Source organism: Zootoca vivipara, chromosome 4 (genome assembly GCF_963506605.1).
Source record: "Zootoca vivipara chromosome 4, rZooViv1.1, whole genome shotgun sequence".
Classification (NCBI taxonomy): domain Eukaryota; kingdom Metazoa; phylum Chordata; class Lepidosauria; order Squamata; family Lacertidae; genus Zootoca; species Zootoca vivipara.
Genome location: NC_083279.1, coordinates 96,884,290 through 96,902,753, shown reverse-complemented (window position 1 = coordinate 96,902,753; position 18,464 = coordinate 96,884,290). Strand labels below are relative to the sequence as shown.

General features: G+C 43.5%; 2 protein-coding genes and 1 pseudogene across 2 annotated transcripts in view; all 3 read left to right on the top strand.

The window, feature by feature from the left end:
• Positions 1-5,012, top strand: part of LOC132592034 (zinc finger protein 850-like) — a 39,334-nt pseudogene extending 34,322 nt beyond the window's left edge.
• A 4,221-nt stretch (positions 5,013-9,233) lies between these two features.
• On the top strand, positions 9,234-11,266 carry LOC132592031 (zinc finger and SCAN domain-containing protein 31-like). The gene is made up of 3 exons (XM_060273960.1): positions 9,234-9,299; positions 10,279-10,772; positions 10,969-11,266. Exons 2-3 carry the CDS (start codon positions 10,623-10,625, stop codon positions 11,110-11,112), a joined length of 294 nt encoding a protein of 97 aa, XP_060129943.1. The 5' UTR covers positions 9,234-9,299; positions 10,279-10,622; the 3' UTR covers positions 11,113-11,266.
• A 31-nt stretch (positions 11,267-11,297) lies between these two features.
• The window catches only part of LOC132592033 (zinc finger protein 850-like), a 33,650-nt gene continuing 26,483 nt past the window's right edge, over positions 11,298-18,464 (top strand). The window contains exons 1-3 of the mRNA XM_060273961.1: positions 11,298-11,417; positions 12,194-12,320; positions 15,191-16,593. Of these exons, the coding sequence (XP_060129944.1) occupies positions 11,343-11,417; positions 12,194-12,320; positions 15,191-16,593 (1,605 nt within the window). The 5' untranslated portion in view covers positions 11,298-11,342. The remainder of the gene's footprint in view (positions 11,418-12,193; positions 12,321-15,190; positions 16,594-18,464) is intronic.

Genomic DNA, 18,464 nt, shown 5'->3' with positions numbered 1-18,464 from the left:
TTGCTGCAGGTGTAGCTGCCTACATCCTTTGGCAAGAACACAAACATTGCACAGGAATTGCAAGTGACTACAGTTGTTGCCTCCCCCTCCACCTTAAAAAGCTTGAAGTCAAGGGGAAATGAAGAGGAGGCCTAGGACCCCCCCCAATAAATGTTTGATACTTGCTACTCTAAATCTAAAAGATGGGACAAACTGCACACGTCGTTAGGCGCGCGCTGCTGCCTTCCAAACACTGACTAGCTCCGCCTACAGCTAGTCAACTGACTCACCAGAAGCCCCACCCCTCACTTTAGTTGGACATGACTAAATGACTAAAGAACAACAACATTGTTCCTCTGTCCAGTTAACATGGGTTTAATCTTTTCAACCTTTGCTTGAGAGATAACAATGGCTTTTCCTAGGAATTATAACATTTAGACCAGTCCTTGCACTCAACGTCACATTGCATTGAGCCATTTCATATTGTATACACCCAGATGATTTTCTTCTGTCAGGTACGGACCAGTGTCTCCATTCTTCGATCTTCACTTCCCTTTGTGCACCTTTTCCTGCCTTTACCAGACTGATTTTGTAGAGACCGAGTCTCTTTATAACTCTTCAAAAATATAGAATTGCCAGCTTTGGTTAAGTTTTCCCCAATCTCTCTTCTAATATCTTCATAACTGTAGCCTTGTTCACTTAATAGTACTATTTTACATCGCTTTATGGGTGGCCAGTCAACTCTTTGTGCCATTTCTATAAATTTATTATGTTTTACAACCTCACTAAATGAAATAACACAAAAAAGCAACCAACTTAATATCAATCATATAACACACTGACAAAAGTTAACCTAAGGAAGTTGTGCTTTCTTTTTCTGGTTATTTGGCTATAATATTTGATAGAATATGGCTAATTGAGCAAACTGTGTTGAATTTTATTCTTGGTTAAATTATCTTTCCATTGATATATAAGTTTATGATAGGTCTTCCACAATTTTGACCACTACTGTATATCAAACAAAGCAACATTCAGCAACTCATCAGAATCTAATAATAAATATGTTGTTTAATGACAAACAACACAGCTAAGAACACACACCCAACTCCCTTCAATTCTTCTCCATTTGTTCCTGAGGCTCTAATCCTTTTTTTGTCTCCATTGCAGATTGTGATAAATCGGAAATCGAGAACAAAGGTGACCATGAAAAATTCCCCAGAAAGGAGAAGCCATGTAAAAATTTGGAGTGTGGAGAAAGCTGCAGTCAGAACACCCATTCCACTTCCCATCAACAAAATCTCATTGGAAAGAAACTCTATCAGTGCATGGAATGTGGAAAGAGCTTCAGTCAGAGCGCCAACCTCACTTCCCATCAAAGAATTCATACAGCGGAGAAACCCTATCAGTGTGTGGAATGTGGAAAGAGCTTCAGTCAGAGCTCCCATCTCACTTCCCATCAAAGAATTCATACAGGGGAGAAACCCTATCAGTGTGTGGAATGTGGAAAGAGCTTCAGTCAGAACCACAGTCTCACTTCCCATCAAAGAATTCATACAGGGGAGAAACCCTATCAGTGTGTGGAATGTGGAAAGAGCTTCAGTCAGAGCTCCCATCTCATTCCCATCAAAGAATTCATACAGGGGAGAAACCCTATCAGTGTGTGGAATGTGGAAAGAGCTTCAGTCAGAGCTCCCATCTCACTTCCCATCAAAGAATTCATAAAGGGGAGAAACCCTATCAGTGTGTGGAATGTGGAAAGAGCTTCAGTCGGAGCGACTCTCTCACTTCCCATCAAATAATTCATACAGGGGAGAAACCCTATCAGTGTGTGGAATGTGGAAAGAGCTTCAGTCGGAGCGACTCTCTCACTACCCATCAAATAATTCATACAGGGGAGAAACCATATCAGTGTGTGGAATGTGGAAAGAGCTTCACTGAGAGGTGCAAACTCACTTCCCATCAAAGAATTCATACAGGGGAGAAACCCTATCAGTGTGTGGAATGTGGAAAGAGCTTCAGTCGGAGCGACTCTCTCACTCCCCATCAAATAATTCATACAGGGGAGAAACCATATCAGTGTGTGGATTGTGGAAAGAGCTTCAGTCAGATCTCCCATCTCACTTCCCATCAAAGAATTCATAGAGGGGAGAAACCCTATCAGTGTGTGAAATGTGGAAAGAGCTTCAGTCAGAGCTCCCATCTCACTTCCCATCAAAGAATTCATACAGGAGATAAACCATATCAGTGTGTGGAATGTGGAAAGAGCTTCAGTCACAACCACTGTCTCACTTCCCATCAAAGAATTCATAGAGGGGAGAAACCCTATCAGTGTGTGGAATGTGGAAAGAGCTTCAGTCAGAGCTCCCATCTCACTTCCCATCAAAGAATTTATACAGGGGAGAAACCCTATCTCTGTGTGGAATGTGGAAAGAGCTTCAGTCGGAGCGACTCTCTCACTTCCCATCAAATAATTCATACAGGGGAGAAACCCTATCAGTGTGTGGAATGTGGAAAGAGCTTCAGTCAGAGCTCCCATCTCACTTCCCATCAAAGAATTCATACAGGGGAGAAACCATATCAGTGTGTGGAATGTGGAAAGAGCTTCAGTCGGAGCGACTCTCTCACTACCCATCAAATAATTCATACAGGGGAGAAACCATATCAGTGTGTGGATTGTGGAAAGAGCTTCAGTCAGAGCTCCCATCTCACTTCCCATCAAAGAATTCATAGAGGGGAGAAACCCTATCAGTGTGTGAAATGTGGAAAGAGCTTCAGTCAGAGCTCCCATCTCACTTCCCATCAAAGAATTCATACAGGAGATAAACCATATCAGTGTGTGGAATGTGGAAAGAGCTTCAGTCACAACCACCGTCTCACTTCCCATCAAAGAATTCATACAGGGGAGAAACCCTATCAGTGCATGGAATGTGGAAAGAGCTTCAGTCAGAGCTCCAAACTCACTTCCCATAAAAGAATGCATACAAAGCTCGGAAAAACCATTATACACCTTTAGGAGCCAGGCAAATCAATGCCTTTTCAAGCAGACGTTTGTCTGATTGGCCCCAAACGGATCATAATGGCGTCCTCTCTCTTCTTCAGCAACAGACAGGGAGACACAGAACAGTGCAAAAGGACAGCAGAGCGGAAGAGATAAGACTGACTTCCGTTCTTACACTTTCCAAGCCTAGGAAAGTAAACAGGTTCATGTTCAAAATGAACTTTGTTAAACACCCTGAAGCCTTTTAGTTAGGTAGAACATCAAATTAGTAGATCTGGAAGGGGTTGACAACATGTACGGATGGCATGCGTACCTCTGGTATGAGAAGGTAGAAGTGCACAGGAATTTTTAAAATCATGTAATAAAAAGGCCACTCTGAAGTTTGGAATAGGTACAAGGAATGGTTTGAATGTAAGACCCCTTGGTGGTTGTCTCCGCTATGAAGCGTATGCCATCAAGAGACTAAATATGGATAGAAGCTGGTTAACATCATGACATGTTGTTGAAAGAAAATAATAATGTCAGGATCACACCATATGAGGAGTTAAAAGAAAAAATAGGAGGTTGGTTGGAGTATCACCAATTGAATAACATTTTTATATAAGATAAAAAAGCAAAAGGGTTTGAACACCAAAGATCAGAATTGGACAAAATTGTATTACAAAATAAAACAAAAGTATTATCCAAAAATTTGATTATCTACTTGAATGGCATTTGAAAATGAAGAGACCAAGGAGGTCATGGTCAAATGGGCAATTGACTTAGGATATAATATAGAATATGAGAAATGGCTAAAACTATGGAAATTTGGAATTAAATTTACAGCCTCCACCACCTTAAAAGATAACTTTTACAAAATGTGCCGATTATGTACCGATGGTACCTTCCTCCTCCTAAACTGTATAAAATGTATAAAACAGGGAACAAAAATTGCTGGAAATGTGGTAGAGAGGAGGGCAATTTCATACATATGTGGTGGAAATGTGGAAATATCAAAAAAATATTGGGAAAATATATACAATATTCAAAAATACTTTTAAAAAGAGACCAGAAGCGTTTCTTTTAGGAATGGTACTTGAGGTTGTGGAAAGAAATGCTCATTCTTTTTATATGCAAGACTGTTATTAGCACAGCTTTGGAAACAACAGATACCAATGGTAGAAGAGTGGAAAATAAAATTAATAGAATATGCAGGTATAGCCAAATTAACAGGGAGGATTAGACACCAGGATAATGAAAAATTTAACAAGGAGTGGAGGAAATTTATGGAATATGTAGAAAAATAGGGTAAAAAACGGAGATGCTGTAATTAACATGTAAAGTAAGGAAATTTTTGGAACAAGAAATGCTTATTAAAGACAAGAAAAGATGGAAGAAATAGAAGGAAAAATGAAATAAAAAGGCGCATGGAAAGTAGAATATACAAATATAAAAGACAGGAAGGAAGGAAGTCAAATTAAGGGGTAAGGTAGGTGGGGGTATATTTAAGATGTACATATATGTTAAATATGTTAGGTATTATTCTTTCATGGATATGTATTTTTCTTTTTGATTTTAGTTTCTGGGTTTTTCCCGTTTGAATACTGGAAAATTCTGTAATATGAATATTATGTACGATACATCTCTATAAATGCAATAAAAAATATATTTTAAAAAAGACCTTTGTTAAACACCCTGAAGCCTTTTTGTTAGGTATCTGAAACCAAGAGCTGCCAAAAGAAAAATGGGTATTATTTATTTATGCTACAACAGCGGCCAGAGTCTTGATTGCACAATATTGGAAGACGGAAGAAAAACCATCAAAGGAACAATGGCACGAAAAACCGATGAACTATGCAGAGTTGGCTAAACTAACAGATAAACTACGAGAGAAGGACAAAAATGACTTCAAAAGAGTCTGGGAACCATTTAGTCTATTTGCAGAGAGAACAAAATGGACTGGATTCACTGGCAGGGTTTGAATCAACATTCACAACTTTATTTCAGTAACAGATATTTTAGAGAAAGTATAAGGGAATTTACTTTTCTATAGGAAAAGCAAGATACTGTACAACAAATAAAGCTAAATAACTCAGCAGGGGGGGAGTTGAGGGAAGTCCAGAGGAGGGGAGGGAGAACAATGGTATATATAACATGTTGATTGAGATCTGCATTTTTATGTGTTATAAAATTCAATAAATATTCATTAAAAGAAGGAAAGGAAAAGGGGATATTTGACATACTAGCCACATATCCAGCAACAGGAGAAGTGAATTTCTAACACGCCACACATGTTTGCAGATGTTAAGGAAATGACATGGGGGGGCACATCTTTAAAGTTGTTACAATGTGTTCAATTCTGGGCACCACAGAAGGATAAGGAATGTGTCTGCAAGCATTGGAGAGTGAATTTTGAGTTATGGTGGGGTGGGGTGATGGGCTGAAATACAGCCAAGCTTTGCTCTTTGGTAGAAAAAGATGGAGGGATTGGTTTTCAGAGTTTGGAATAGAGAGTGTTAAGTGGGAGGTGAAAGCGGTGATGTTTTGAAGCAGAGCTGGTGATATCAAGCATTTGAGTGATTATCTGGGGGTTTTCATCATTTTGTCTGTCATTCAAATCAGACTTCAAATATGCTAAAGTCCAGCCAAGGTTTAAAGTACATGCAAATTCATAATTTGGTGGAATGTGCCTTGACCATTTTTTCCTGTAACTAATAGAATCATAGAATCATGGAGTTGGGAGAGACCACGAGGGCCATCCAGTCCAACCCCCTGCCAAGCAGGAAACACCATCAAAGCATTCTTGACATATGCCTGTCAAGCCTCCGCTTAAAGACCTCCAAAGAAGGAGACTCCACCACATTCATTGGCAGCAGATTCCACTGTCGAATAGCTCTTACTGTCAGGAAGTTCTTCCTAATGTTTAGGTGGAATCTTCTTTCTTGTAGCTTGAATCCATTGCTCCGTGTCTGCTTCTCTGGAGCAGCAGAAAACAACCTTTCACCCTCTTCTATATGACATCCTTTTATATATTTGAACATGGCTATCATATCACCCCTTAACCTTCTCTTCTCCAGGCTAAACATACCCAGCTCCCTAAGCCGTTCCTCATAAGGCATTATTTCCAGGCCTTTGACCATTTTAGTTGCCCTCTGGACACGTTCCAGCTTGTCAGTATCCTTGAACTGAGGTGCCCTGAACTGGACACAGTATTCCAGGTGAGGTCTGACTAGAGCAGAATACAGTGGTACTATTACTTCCCTTGATCTAAATGCTATACTCCTATTGCATTGGCTTTTTTAGCTGCTGCATCACACCGTTGACTTATGTCAAGTTTGTGGTCTACCAAGACTCCTAGATCCTTTTCACATGTACTGCTCTCAAGCCAGGTGTCTCCCATCCTGTATTTGTGCCTTTCATATTTTTTTTGCCCAAGTGTAGTACTTTACATTTCTCCCTGTTAAAATTCATCTTGTTTGCTTTGGCCTAGTTGTCTAATCTGTTAAGGTGATTTTGAAGTGTGATCCTGTCCTCTGGGGTATTACCCACCCCTCCCAATTTGGTGTCATCTGCAAACTTGCTCAGAATGCCCTCAAGCCCATCATCCAAGTCATTGATAAAGATGTTGAATAAGACTGGGCCCAAGACAGAACCCTGTGGCACCCCACTAGTCACTACTCTCCAGGATGAGGAGGAGCCATTGATGAGCACCCTTTGGGTTCGGTCAGCCAGCCAGTTACAAACCCACTGTTAAGGTCATTTTGAAGTGTGATCCTGTCCTCTGGGGTATTAGCCACCCCTCCCAATTTGGTGTCGTCTGCAAACTTGCTCAGAATGCCCTCAAGCCCATCATCCAAGTCATTGATAAAGATGTTGAATAAGACTGGGCCCAAGACAGAACCCTGTGGCACCCCACTAGTCACTACTCTCCAGGATGAGGAGGAGCCATTGATGAGCACCCTTTGGGTTCGGTCAGTCAGCCAGTTACAAACCCACTGAATGGTAGCATTGTCTAGCCCACATTTTACCAGCTTCTTTACAAGAATATCATGGGGCACCTTGTCAAAGGCCTTGCTGAAATCAAGATAGGCTATATACACAGCGTGGATAGATAAAGGGCAGAAAATTTCGTCTGTTAATGGTAAGGCTGAAATTACTGAGAATTAAAAATCTTATGAACTGTGACTGTCTGGCCATTTTCATTCATAGATAGGAGGACGGTTGATTGTTCTGCTAATGATCACAAATAACCCCAATTTGTGAAACATTTTTGAATAGAGATCTGTACCCCAATCTCATGTAGATACAGAAGGCATGTAGCTCCCAATCTCCCCCCCCCCCCCCGCCGGGGTGTAGGTATTTCTGTTTAATGCAGGAAACATGATCCATTAACGCTGAGACTTTAATAAGAATTTAATTTTATCCAACTTTTATTACTGGCTTTTGGTGGGGAAGTTGAGTTGTTGGGTTGTCTGAATGTTGAAGTTCTGATCTATTTAAAGTTTAAGGTTTATAAGCCTGCTTCCTAAGCAGCAAGAAACAGGAAAGCCCTATGTCTTAGGACATCAAATTGGGAAAGTGGATTTTAAACTGACTGAACAGGTTTTATGCCCTTGGGAATTTGGTCTCTTAAATCTACCCCATTGCGTTCCTCAAGTCCCTTTGTAAAGGTAAAGGTACAGGGACCCCTGACCATTAGGTCCAGTTGTGACCGACTCTGGGGTTGCGGCGGTCATCTCGCATTATTGGTCATGTGGCCAGCATGACTAAGCTGCTTCTGGCGAACCAGAGAAGCGCACAGAAACGCCGTTTACCTTCCCTCTGGAGCGGTACCTATTTATCTACTTGCACTTTGACATGGTTTCGAACTGCTAGGTGGGCAGGAGCTGGGACCGAGCAACGGGAGCTCACCCCGTCGCAGGGATTTGAACCGCCGACCTTCTGATCAGCAAGCCCTAGGCTCTGTGGTTTAACCCACAGCGGCACCGGCATCCCTGAGTCCCTTTGTAGGTTGCCCCAAATCTTTGCCCCAGGGGGTACTTAAGGGGGAAACAGTGGTTATGTAACTAAACCCTCAACAATGGAAGAAAGGTTGCCAAGTTCCAAGATTCTTTCCACGGGTAAATTTCAGAGTTCTCCCACTCTGAATTGTCTCTGAGTGTTGTTTTTAAATGGATTTTTATCAATTTTATCAGGTTTGGTTTTGTGTGAATATACCTATGCATTATAGAAGGGATGTCCAACTTCCAATAGACTGAGATCTACTCCCAGTAATAAAAAAAACCTGCCAGTGATCTACCCATTGTCTTTTCTCAGGGAGCAGTGACCAGAGTTGTGCATCGACCAGTAGATCGCGATTGACCTGTTGCACATGCCTCCATTCTAGGAACAGCATTCCTGACCCAGATTTTCACAGGAAGTCTCTAAGAGCTGTTGTGTATTGAGTAAAAGGATTTTATATCTGCAGTACTATTGTCTGTATGTGCTTTAGGGTTAAGTAACTGCCTTTTGGTTCCAGAAGGTACAGCTACTATTGGTTCATTTAAGCTGCTGTATTTGGATCCTCTGTCTTATTGGTTTCCTCCAAAAGGCAGCACTGGGATTGCCTGATATTGTTCCCTCCAAAATGTATCCCTTTCTAGCTAGCTCCCTGTCCCTATAAATGTAGCCTTCCTGCCCTCAGAGTCAGTCCTGTTTTGCCCTAAATAAAAAACTGTTCTATTGAAGATGCATATCTGGACTTCTTAAGCCACGACACAACAGAGCCATTGTGGTGTAGTGGTTAAGAGCGGTAGACTAGTAATCTGGGGGAGGAAATTTGCATTTCCGCTCCTCCACATGCAGCTGCTGGGTGAGCTTGGGCTAGTGACACTTCTCTCAGCCCCACTCACCTCACAGAGTGTTTGTTGTAGGGGAGGATGCTTTAGCTGAGATTCCTGCACTGCTGGGGGTTGGACTAGATGACCCTTGTATCCCCTCCTCTCTCTCCGCTCCTGAATTCGAGGAGGAGGTTCCTTTTCCCTGCAAGCTGTTCCTCTGGTTTCCGGCCAACAGAGGGAGATGCTCAGAGTCCAACCAAGAGCCTCACCCCCCAAAGGATATCTGGGCATAAAATCCATGAAAAATAATAAAAAGCAGAGGATCTGCCAAGCGAGAGAGGGCGAAGCTGGGTGGACGCGGCATTCCAAGGGTTAAAGGGAACTGAGCTGCCTTCCTAGAGAGGACAGGAAGCAAGAGGGGTCCAAGTCCTCCAGAGCCAAGGCCCCTCCCTCCCCAGTCCTTTCCCCGCTTTGGTGTCTCTCCTGCAAGGGCTGCATCGCTGTCTCCTCCCTCCTGGGATCTGGTGAGTCTCTTCTCTCCCCCCCCCCAAGAGGGTGCAGTGGGGAGACGGTGGGGGGTCCCAGGGCTGCAGCAGGGGAGGATGCCTTGGGGGGGGGGCTGATCTGCTCATGCAGGGGGGGGGGAACAAAAACCACGTGGAGGAAGGAAGGAAAGGTGGGAGAGAAAGGCCAGGAATAAAGAGAGGGATCCCAGCCCATAGTCTGGCTGCTGCATTGCAAACCAGTTTCCCAGTCGTCTCCAAGGGCAGCTCCACACGGAGGCCACTGCAGCAATCCCCTTGCACCCAGAGCATGGCATCCCAGGACCACATCCTCTCTGTCCCAAAGGGATTGTTGCTGGAAAACAAGCCGGAAATGGGCGCTGCTACTCACTGAGCCTCCAGGGACCTTGGCATCAATGGCTGTGTGTGTATGTTAAGTTACTGAATTATTACTATTATAAAAAAATTGCTGCCTAATTTTAAAGGGAGATGTCTTTGGCCCTCAGGGGGTTGGCCAGATACATACCTGGCCCTCAGAGCAAAGAAAAAGGGACCCCACCCCAGGAGTCTGTCTTGAGAGCGGCAGAGAGTCCAAGTGCAAGAAAAGGAGACAGAAGCAGGGGAGTGGGGGTGGGGCTGGGGAGCAACTCCTGAGGACCCCCACTAGAGCCAAGCATCCATTTTTCACAAGATACAAATGATTCCCTTGTTAGTAAGTTCTGACTTCATGCATTTAGTGGAAGGCAGCAGAAACCAGGTTGATTAATCTCACAGAAACCCCTTCAGTTGCCTCCACATTTTGCATTGCTAGAAGGCTAGAGACTTATTTCTTATCCTCTCCCTCCTCCTCCTCTTTCTTTTCAAAAAGAGAGCTCATGGTCTGGGATGTGGTGCAGTCCAGCCCTGGTTCCCAGCAAGACTCATCCTTGCTTGCTCAGGAATCTATTCCCCCCCCTCCCCGTCCTACAAATTCTGTAACAACACTTTATTTCCTTTGTAGGAAATCCTAGAGCTTTTCATTACAACAGATAGAACTTGGCAGAAGACTAAAAGGGTTCCTTCTGATCTCTCAGAGGCTTCCTGAAAGCACAGATGGATGAGCGGGACTCAGCTGGCCCTTGAACAGGAAGCAGACATGCCATCCAATCTGGGAGCAGTGGGGGATTATGGGAAAACCCAGTGCAGAATACCCTGGGTGAGGAGGACACCCTCCGCTCAGAGGTGCAGAGCCAACAGTTGAGGCAGTTCTGCTGCCAGGAGGCCAAAGGACCCCGAGAGGTTTGCAGCCGACTCTACCACTTTTGCCACCAGTGGCTGAAGCCAGAAAGGCACACGAAAGCTGAGATGCTGGACCTGGTGATCTTGGAGCAGTTCCTGGCTGTCCTTCCCCCGGAGATGGAGAGCTGGGTGAGGGAATGCGGAGCAGAGACCAGTTCCCAGGCGGTGGCCCTGGCTGAAGGTTTCCTCCTGAGTCAGGCAGAGGAGAGAAAGCAGGTGAGAGAGACTTTCCTCTGGATACTCCCAAGGGGCTCCAAAGAGGACAGAGAACATCCCATAATGGTCTACTGATGGTCCAGCCTTTTATTTGGAAAGCACCCATGGAATGAGATCTCACACCCTTCAAGTCTTTGTCATTCTCTTTCTAATATTTCTTCCCATTCTCTGTTTTGAATCCTTGTTTCTTTTTCAGGGAAAGGATCATTTTGCAGAAATGGACCTGGATTCCTGTGAGGCAGAGAGGCCTCCGTTGGACACCAGAGAGAGGCCACTGGCTAAGGAGGAAGGTGGTTTTTCTCTGTTTGGTCCCATTCTGTTGGTTTTCCAACTCATCTGAGGGTTCTTTTCGCCTTGTTTTGGGGGAAGACAGTTGGGAACAAGGATCCAGAGGAGGGGAGATGTATTTTTGCACAACAAACATATGAAATGGGCACAAACGTCCAAATGCTCTCAGCAGGTTAGGCTTTCTCAAAGGCCCATCTGTAGTTAGAGATGCCCTGTTTCACCTGTGAGAAAAGCACGCCCTCCTGTCGTCCTGATTACCTTTTTTCTCTTGCAGGTGACAGAATGATGCCGGCAAGACCTCCTGATCCGTCTTTTCATGGGGGCAGAAGGGAAGCAGCGGCTGTGGAACCAGATCAGGTCAGCGGAAGCTGCCTTGTGGGGACAGAGGCCGAGGGCTGGAGCAATGTCATGGACTGGTTGGGCACAGAGGAATGGTGGGAGGATGCAGCTGGGGAACCAGGAAGAGAAGATGGCTCAGAGCCCAAGAAGTGGAGGTAGAAGAAGGACTTGTGGTCAGAGGGGGAAGCCTGGGAAGAGGAGGTGTCAGAAGCTGAAGGGCTAACAGGGCTTAGTGAGCTGGGAGACTCTGTGGCAGAATGCAGTCCAGAATCAGAGGCAGAAGAGGAAGGAGGCGAGTGGGAGGAGGGAGATCGAGAGGCAGAGGTGAGTCAGGATAAGGAGGAGCCACCGGGGGCTCCCTCTCCTTTTGCCAGAAGCCACCCTCCCTGCTTGTCTCTGAGAGCCAAGAGACGCCCTCCATGGAATCTTTGCAGGATTCTTTGCCTCCCCCTCTCCATGCCCCCATGAACCCCTTGAATTTGACTCTATGGCATTGAGAGGGAACCTCCCCAGAACAGCTCACGAGGAGAGGAGAAAGTAGATCCTTCGGTCAGGCAAAGTGGAATGCTTGCAAAGGCAGAATGACTTGAAAAACACAAGGTATAGTGCCACCTATTTGCACAAAGACTAATACCCATAATTAAAACGCAGAAAAAAATAAGCATAATTAAAATGTGCAGTAAAACAATCCTATTGAAAGAACACCACAATTAACAGGAAGGAAACAACAGAGCATTGTGTAGCAGATCATATTGATGCTGTCTCAGAGGAGGACATTTCCCTTTTTCTTTTAGGGTCCAGTGTGCTTTGAAGATGTTGCTGTTCGTTTCACGGACAAAGAGTGGGCGTTACTGGATCCTGACCAGAGAGCTCTGCATAAGGAGGTCATGGAGGAGAATTGTGGGATTGTGGCCTCTCTTGGTAAGGCTCCCAGTGGGATCGTCATATCTGCCTGGAAATTTAAAAAAAAAAAGCCTCTATGGGACCAACCTCATATATTTTCACAGAGCTCAACAGCGTCCCTTATAACACCTGGGAACCTAACAACCCCACGATAAACAGTAAATTACAGGGCTTTTTTGAACAATCTTCCTCAAATTATTCCTTTTTCTACCACAATTGGACTGGTCTGAACTGCCCAGGCCATCTTAATTGTCAAGTTAAGAATAGTTAGGAAAGATAAGTAGCTTCAGGTTTTCTGTTTTTGTTTTTGCTCCTGTCAGTCTTGGGTTGACCAAAGAGACGACTGACATTGGAGATGGAGGGGATGCCATGACTGGGCCAAACAAAATTCATCCCAGAGAAGAGCTAGGCTTATTGAATCTCAGGTAGTAGTAGCAGTGATGATGATGATGATGATGATAGTAATAGTAATACAGTGGTACCTCGGTTTACAAACTTAATCTTTTCCAGAACAGGACTGTTGTTAAATCGAGGTACCACTGTAATAATAATAATAATAATAATAATTATTATTATTATTATTATTATTATTATTATTATTATTAATACTCTGCCCATCTGGCTGGGTTCTGGCTGGGTTGCCCCAGCCACTCTGGGCGGCTTCCAACACATTTATAAACATGAAAATCATAATAACAGTCTCTCCATACTTCAATCACCTTTGTGCACCTTTTCCTGCCTTTACCAGTCTGATTTTGTAGTGACTGAGTCTCCTTATACCTTTTCAAAAATATAGAAAGGCCAGCTTTGATTAAGTTTCTCCCAATCTCAGCTGAATCTCAGCTAAAGCACTATTTTACATCGCTTTCTTGTTGAACAATCAACTTTTTGTGCCATTTCTATAATAATAATTTTATAATAATAATTTATTATTTATACCCCGCCCATCTGGCTGAGTTTCCCCATCCACTCTAGGCAGCTTCCAACATAACATTAAAATGCAATTATCTATTAAATATTTGTATAATTTTATTATATTCTACAACCTCACTAAATAAATCTTCATAATATCTTCATATCTGTAGCCTTGTTCATTTAATAGTACTATTTTACCATTTTACACTGCTTTCTCGTTGTCCAGTCAACTCTTTGTACCATTTCTATAATTTTATAATGTTTCACAACCTCACTAAATGAAACAACACAAAAAACCCACCAACTTGGTAGCAATCACATAACACACTGACAAAAGTCAACCAAAGCAAGTTGTGCTTCCTTTTTCTGGTTATTTGGCTATAATGTTTGATAGAAACTTTCTTCAATTGCATTCTTTTCTTTTTTTAATATAATATTTTTATTATAATTTCCATAATACAATAATTATTCAAAATATTTAAAAACATCCAAAAAAGATACCCGATACAATGATTATTCAAAACATTAAAAAGGAAAAAGGAAAAAAGTCTTACACACATATTTATTAAGAAAACAAAAACATAAAAAAGATTCCCAACCACCTATTCACCCCCCCTTTGTGACTTCCAACCTGTTCTCCATTTTGTTTCAGTTTTCAAAGTTTTTGTATACCTTTTCTGTTCTTTATTCTAAGGATTTCTATCTTTTCTTGAGCCCTTCATCTGTCTGCTAAGAGTTGGCTTTTTTTCACCAATTTTTTCTTATATTCATTAATTTTCCCCCAATCCTTGTCAATTTTCTGCTCTGATATCCCCTTACTTTCCCCCTATTTTCCTTGCCAAATTTTGGTAACTGATCTATTTTATTTGCCAATCCTCTAATTTTGGAATCTCATCACTTTTCTACCTTTTTGCAATGAGGAGCCTGGCGGATGTAGTCACATACATTACTAAACATTTATCTTTTCCCTTAATTTCTTCTTCCAACATATTCAACAAGAGTATCTCTAGGACTTTTTTAAAAGAATATTTCAACATTTTTCTCAGTTCTATATATATCTTTTCTCCAATTATTTGGAGTGGGGAAAAACTTAGAATCAGATTCAAATTGCTCACAGATAAAAGAAAAGAGGAGGATTTAACCTGCCGAATTTAGAACTCTATCATAATGCAGCCGGACTGATGTGGTAAAAAGAATGGGTGGAACTAAAAAATGCAGATGTACTAGATTTGGAGGGTGTGGGTCTGGCCTTCGGATGGCACAAATACTAAATGGAGGAAAAAATTGAAGGAATATAGTAAATTTAATAATACTATCATAAGAAAATCACTCTTAAAAATTTGGGGAAAGTATAAAAGGATATTGGAGCCAAAAAACCCGTGGTGGATTTCCCCGCTGGAAATAGTAGCTGTAAAAATAAAAAATCTGGAAGAGAGGTGGTCAACTTATAAATTGTTAGCAGAAAAGACAGAAGGAATTGTAAATGATAAGATGGGGCCAAGATTTGGGGAAAATAATAATGGTGGAAAAGTGGGAAAAGTTGTGGATAAAAGATATAAGATTCACCCCAAATTATGACCTAAAGGAGAACATTTTGAAGATGCAATATAGATGGCATTTGACCCTGTTGAAGTTGGCTAAAATATATAAAGGGAGTGATAAAATCTGTTGGAGGTGACACGAAGAGGTAGGCTCATACATCCACATTTGGTGGCAATGTAAAAATATATAATTTTATGATATTTCTCTCAAATAACTGGTGTTATGAAACATCAAACCTCCGAAATACACATTTTCCCCGAAGGTCTTCCACAATTTTGACCACTACTGTACATCAAACAAAGCAATATTCAACAACTCATCAGAATCTAATAATAAATATGTTGTTTAATGACAACACTGGTAATGAACACACACCCAACTCCTTCTCCACTTGTTCCTGAGGCTCTAATCCCTTTTTGTTTCCATTGCAGATTGTGATGATGAATTGGAAATCGAGAACAAAGGAGACCATGACAAAATCCTCAGAGAGGAGAAGCCACGTAAAAATTTGGAGTGTAGAGAAAGCTGCAGTCAGAGCTCCCATTCCACTTCCCATCAAGAAACTCTCATTGGAAAGGAACTCTATCAGTGTGTGGAATGTGGAAAGAGCTTCAGTCAGAATTCCTCTCTTACTTCCCATCAAAGAATTCATACAGGGGAGAAACCCCATCAGTGCGTGGAATGTGGAAAGAGCTTCAGTAAGAACTCCCATCTCACTACCCATCAAAGAATTCATACAGGGGAGAAACCCTATCAATGTGTGGAATGTGGAAAGAGCTTCACTGAGAGGTCCCATCTCACTTGCCATCAAAGAATTCATACAGGGGAGAAACCCTATCAGTGTGTGGAATGTGGAAAGAGCTTCAGTCGGAGCTCCTCTCTCACTTCCCATCAAAGAATTCATACAGGGGAGAAACCCTATCAATGTGTGGAATGTGGAAAGAGCTTCAGTAAGAACTCCTCTCTCACTTCCCATCAAATAATTCATACAGGGAAGAAGCCCTATCATTGCTTTGAATGTGGAAAGAGCTTCAGTCAGAGCTCCAGTCTCTCTTGCCATCAAAGAATTCATACAGGGGAGAAACCCTATAAGTGTGTGGAATGTGGAAAGAGCTTCAGTCGGAGCTCCTATCTCACTTCCCATCAAATAATTCATACAGGGAAGAAACCCTATCATTGCTTTGAATGTGGAAAGAGCTTCAGTCAGAGCTCGAATCTCTCTTCCCATCAAAGAATTCATACAGGGGAGAAACCCTATCAGTGTGTGGCATGTGGAAAGAGCTTCAGTCAGAGCTCCCAACTCACTTGCCATCAAAGAATTCATACAGGGGAGAAACCCTATCAGTGTGTGGAATGTGGAAAGAGCTTCAGTAAGAACTCCTCTCTCACTTCCCATCAAATAATTCATACAGGGAAGAAACCCTATCATTGCTTTGAATGTGGAAAGAGCTTCACTCAGAGCTCCAATCTCTCTTCCCATCAAAGAATTCATACAGGGGAGAAACCCTATCAATGTGTGGAATGTGGAAAGAGCTTCAGTAAGAACTCCTCTCTCACTTCCCATCAAATAATTCATACAGGGAAGAAACCCTATCATTGCTTTGAATGTGGAAAGAGCTTCACTCAGAGCTCCAATCTCTCTTGCCATCAAAGAAGTCATACAGGGGAGAAACCCTATCAGTGTGTGGAATGTGGAAAGAGCTTCCGTTGGTGCGCAGATCTCACATGCCATCAAAGAAGTCATACAGGGGAGAAACCCTATCAGTGCCTTGAATGTGGAAAGAGCTTCAGTCGGAGCTCTTATCTCACTTCCCATAAAAGAATCCATACTAATGTCGGAAAAACCATTGTACAGCTTTAGGAGCCAGGCAAATCAGCACCTTTTTAACCAGACCTTTGGATGATTGGCATCTAATGCTCTTTTGAAATGTAGTGTTTTGTGTTTTTGTATTATTATTGTGTTGTGTAACCTTCCTGAGACATGTACAGTGGTACCTCGACTTCCAAACGACTCTACATATGAATTTTTCTACTTACGAAAGGGGGAAATGACCCCGCGCTTACGAATTTCTTCAACTTACGCTGCCACGGGCGGCCACTACTGCTGCTGAGCGCGTGATCACGCTCTCCCCGCTGCCGCTGCATAGGCGGGGATCGAGCCCGTGATCGCGCTCTCCCCACCGCCTCTGACGCTGCAAGGGCCGGCCTCAGCGGATCGGGCCTGCGATTGGTCGCTGCTGCTGCTGCAGCGCACGCAATCACACTCTCCTCGCCGCCTCCGCCGCTGCAAGGGCTGGCCTCGGGGGATTGGGCCCGCGATTGGTGGCCAGCACTGCGGTGCGCGCAATCGCGCTCTCCACGCCGCCTCCGCCGCTGTAAGGGCCGGCCATCTGCTGGCCTCGGGGGATCGGGCAATCACTGCCCCGCGGCCGGCGCCGCCGCTGCAAGGCCAGCCTTCTGCTCCTCGTGGGATCGGACCTTCACCATCGCCGCCGGCCTCCCGCTGGCCGTGCTACCTGCCATAGGGCTGGATCAGGCCCTTGCCACCACTACTGCCGGCCTCCCACCGACCGTGCTACCTGTCGATCCGGCCCTATGGCTGGATCGGGCCCTTGCCGCCGCTCAGCCAGCCTCCTGCTGCCCCGCGCAGGCCTCCTGCTTGTCTTTAAAGTGCCTTTTTTAAAGGCTTCCAGTTTGTCGCCCGAGCCGTCCGGCGGGGTTTGTCTTGGGCTCCAAGACAACCCGGCTTTGCTTGGGGGGGGGAGGGCTGCGAAAGCGCCGCAGCGCCCCAAAAGAGTCCCAGATAGAGCGATCTGGGAATTAAGTGTTCAGCTGTGCCCCATTTTTGGCAATTCCCTGACTCTCCGGTGAGCCCTAATAAGAGCCCCGGAGCGAGAAGGGTTGCAGTCGCGGGGGCCATTTTGAACGTCAGTATTGCCCTAGCGAAGTGAAGCTTCGTGCCGGTGGTGGTGAGCGGCAGATTCCTCCAAAGTCTTTGATTCTGAAAGCTGGACTCCATGAGTAAAGATTGTAAATTTTATTTTATTGGACTATAATTTGGAGAATGGGAGAGAGATCGAAAAAACAGAAGCCATCTCCTCCTACTGATTAACTTAAGAAACAGTTAATAAAAATAAGAGCCCTTTGCCGGTATCAAGAAAATATATTATTTGAACTTTCCCAAAGGACATCTTAAAGAATCTCCCCCAGAGGAAGGGCAAAGGGGGAGAATTGCTAACACTGAGAGAACCCCTGCAACAAAAATTAATTCAAGAAGGGAAAGCTTCTCCCTGCCCTGAAATCGGCAGCCCGATCAGAACAGTGAGTTGAAGGTGATAACGAATGGAAACAAAGAACTGATTTCTAATTTGTGACTGTGTCTGCTTGAAACAATTTTAAAGTGGAGGATACAATATATGAAATGGATATACAGTACCCAGTTGATGTTACATGGAATAGTTGCAATTTGTAACCATCCCCTGGTTCCCAAGCCTGGCTCTCCCCTTGACAAGCCAGGAAAATGTCAACAAAAGATTACGCACCTGCGTTCAAGGACAAAGTGCTAAGACTCTTGTGGCAAATGAGAATTGGGATGTATAAGGCTCAGCAACAATTGGAGGAAATAAATCAAGATTCAACCGAGGTCTTGCCCAAAGCACAGGATTTACCTAAAGAAAGGATGCAAGATCCACAGAAAGAGGATTT

What these genes read in the sequence shown, in the direction of transcription:
- LOC132592031 (XM_060273960.1), top strand. Translation starts at nt 10,623, where the DNA reads ATGCTGGACCTGGTGATCTTGGAGCAGTTCCTGGCTGTCCTTCCCCCG. An exon ending in AGGCAGAGGAGAGAAAGCAG is followed by an intron (nt 10,773 to 10,968) that starts GTGAGAGAGACT and finishes TTTCTTTTTCAG; the next exon opens with GGAAAGGATCATTTTGCAGA.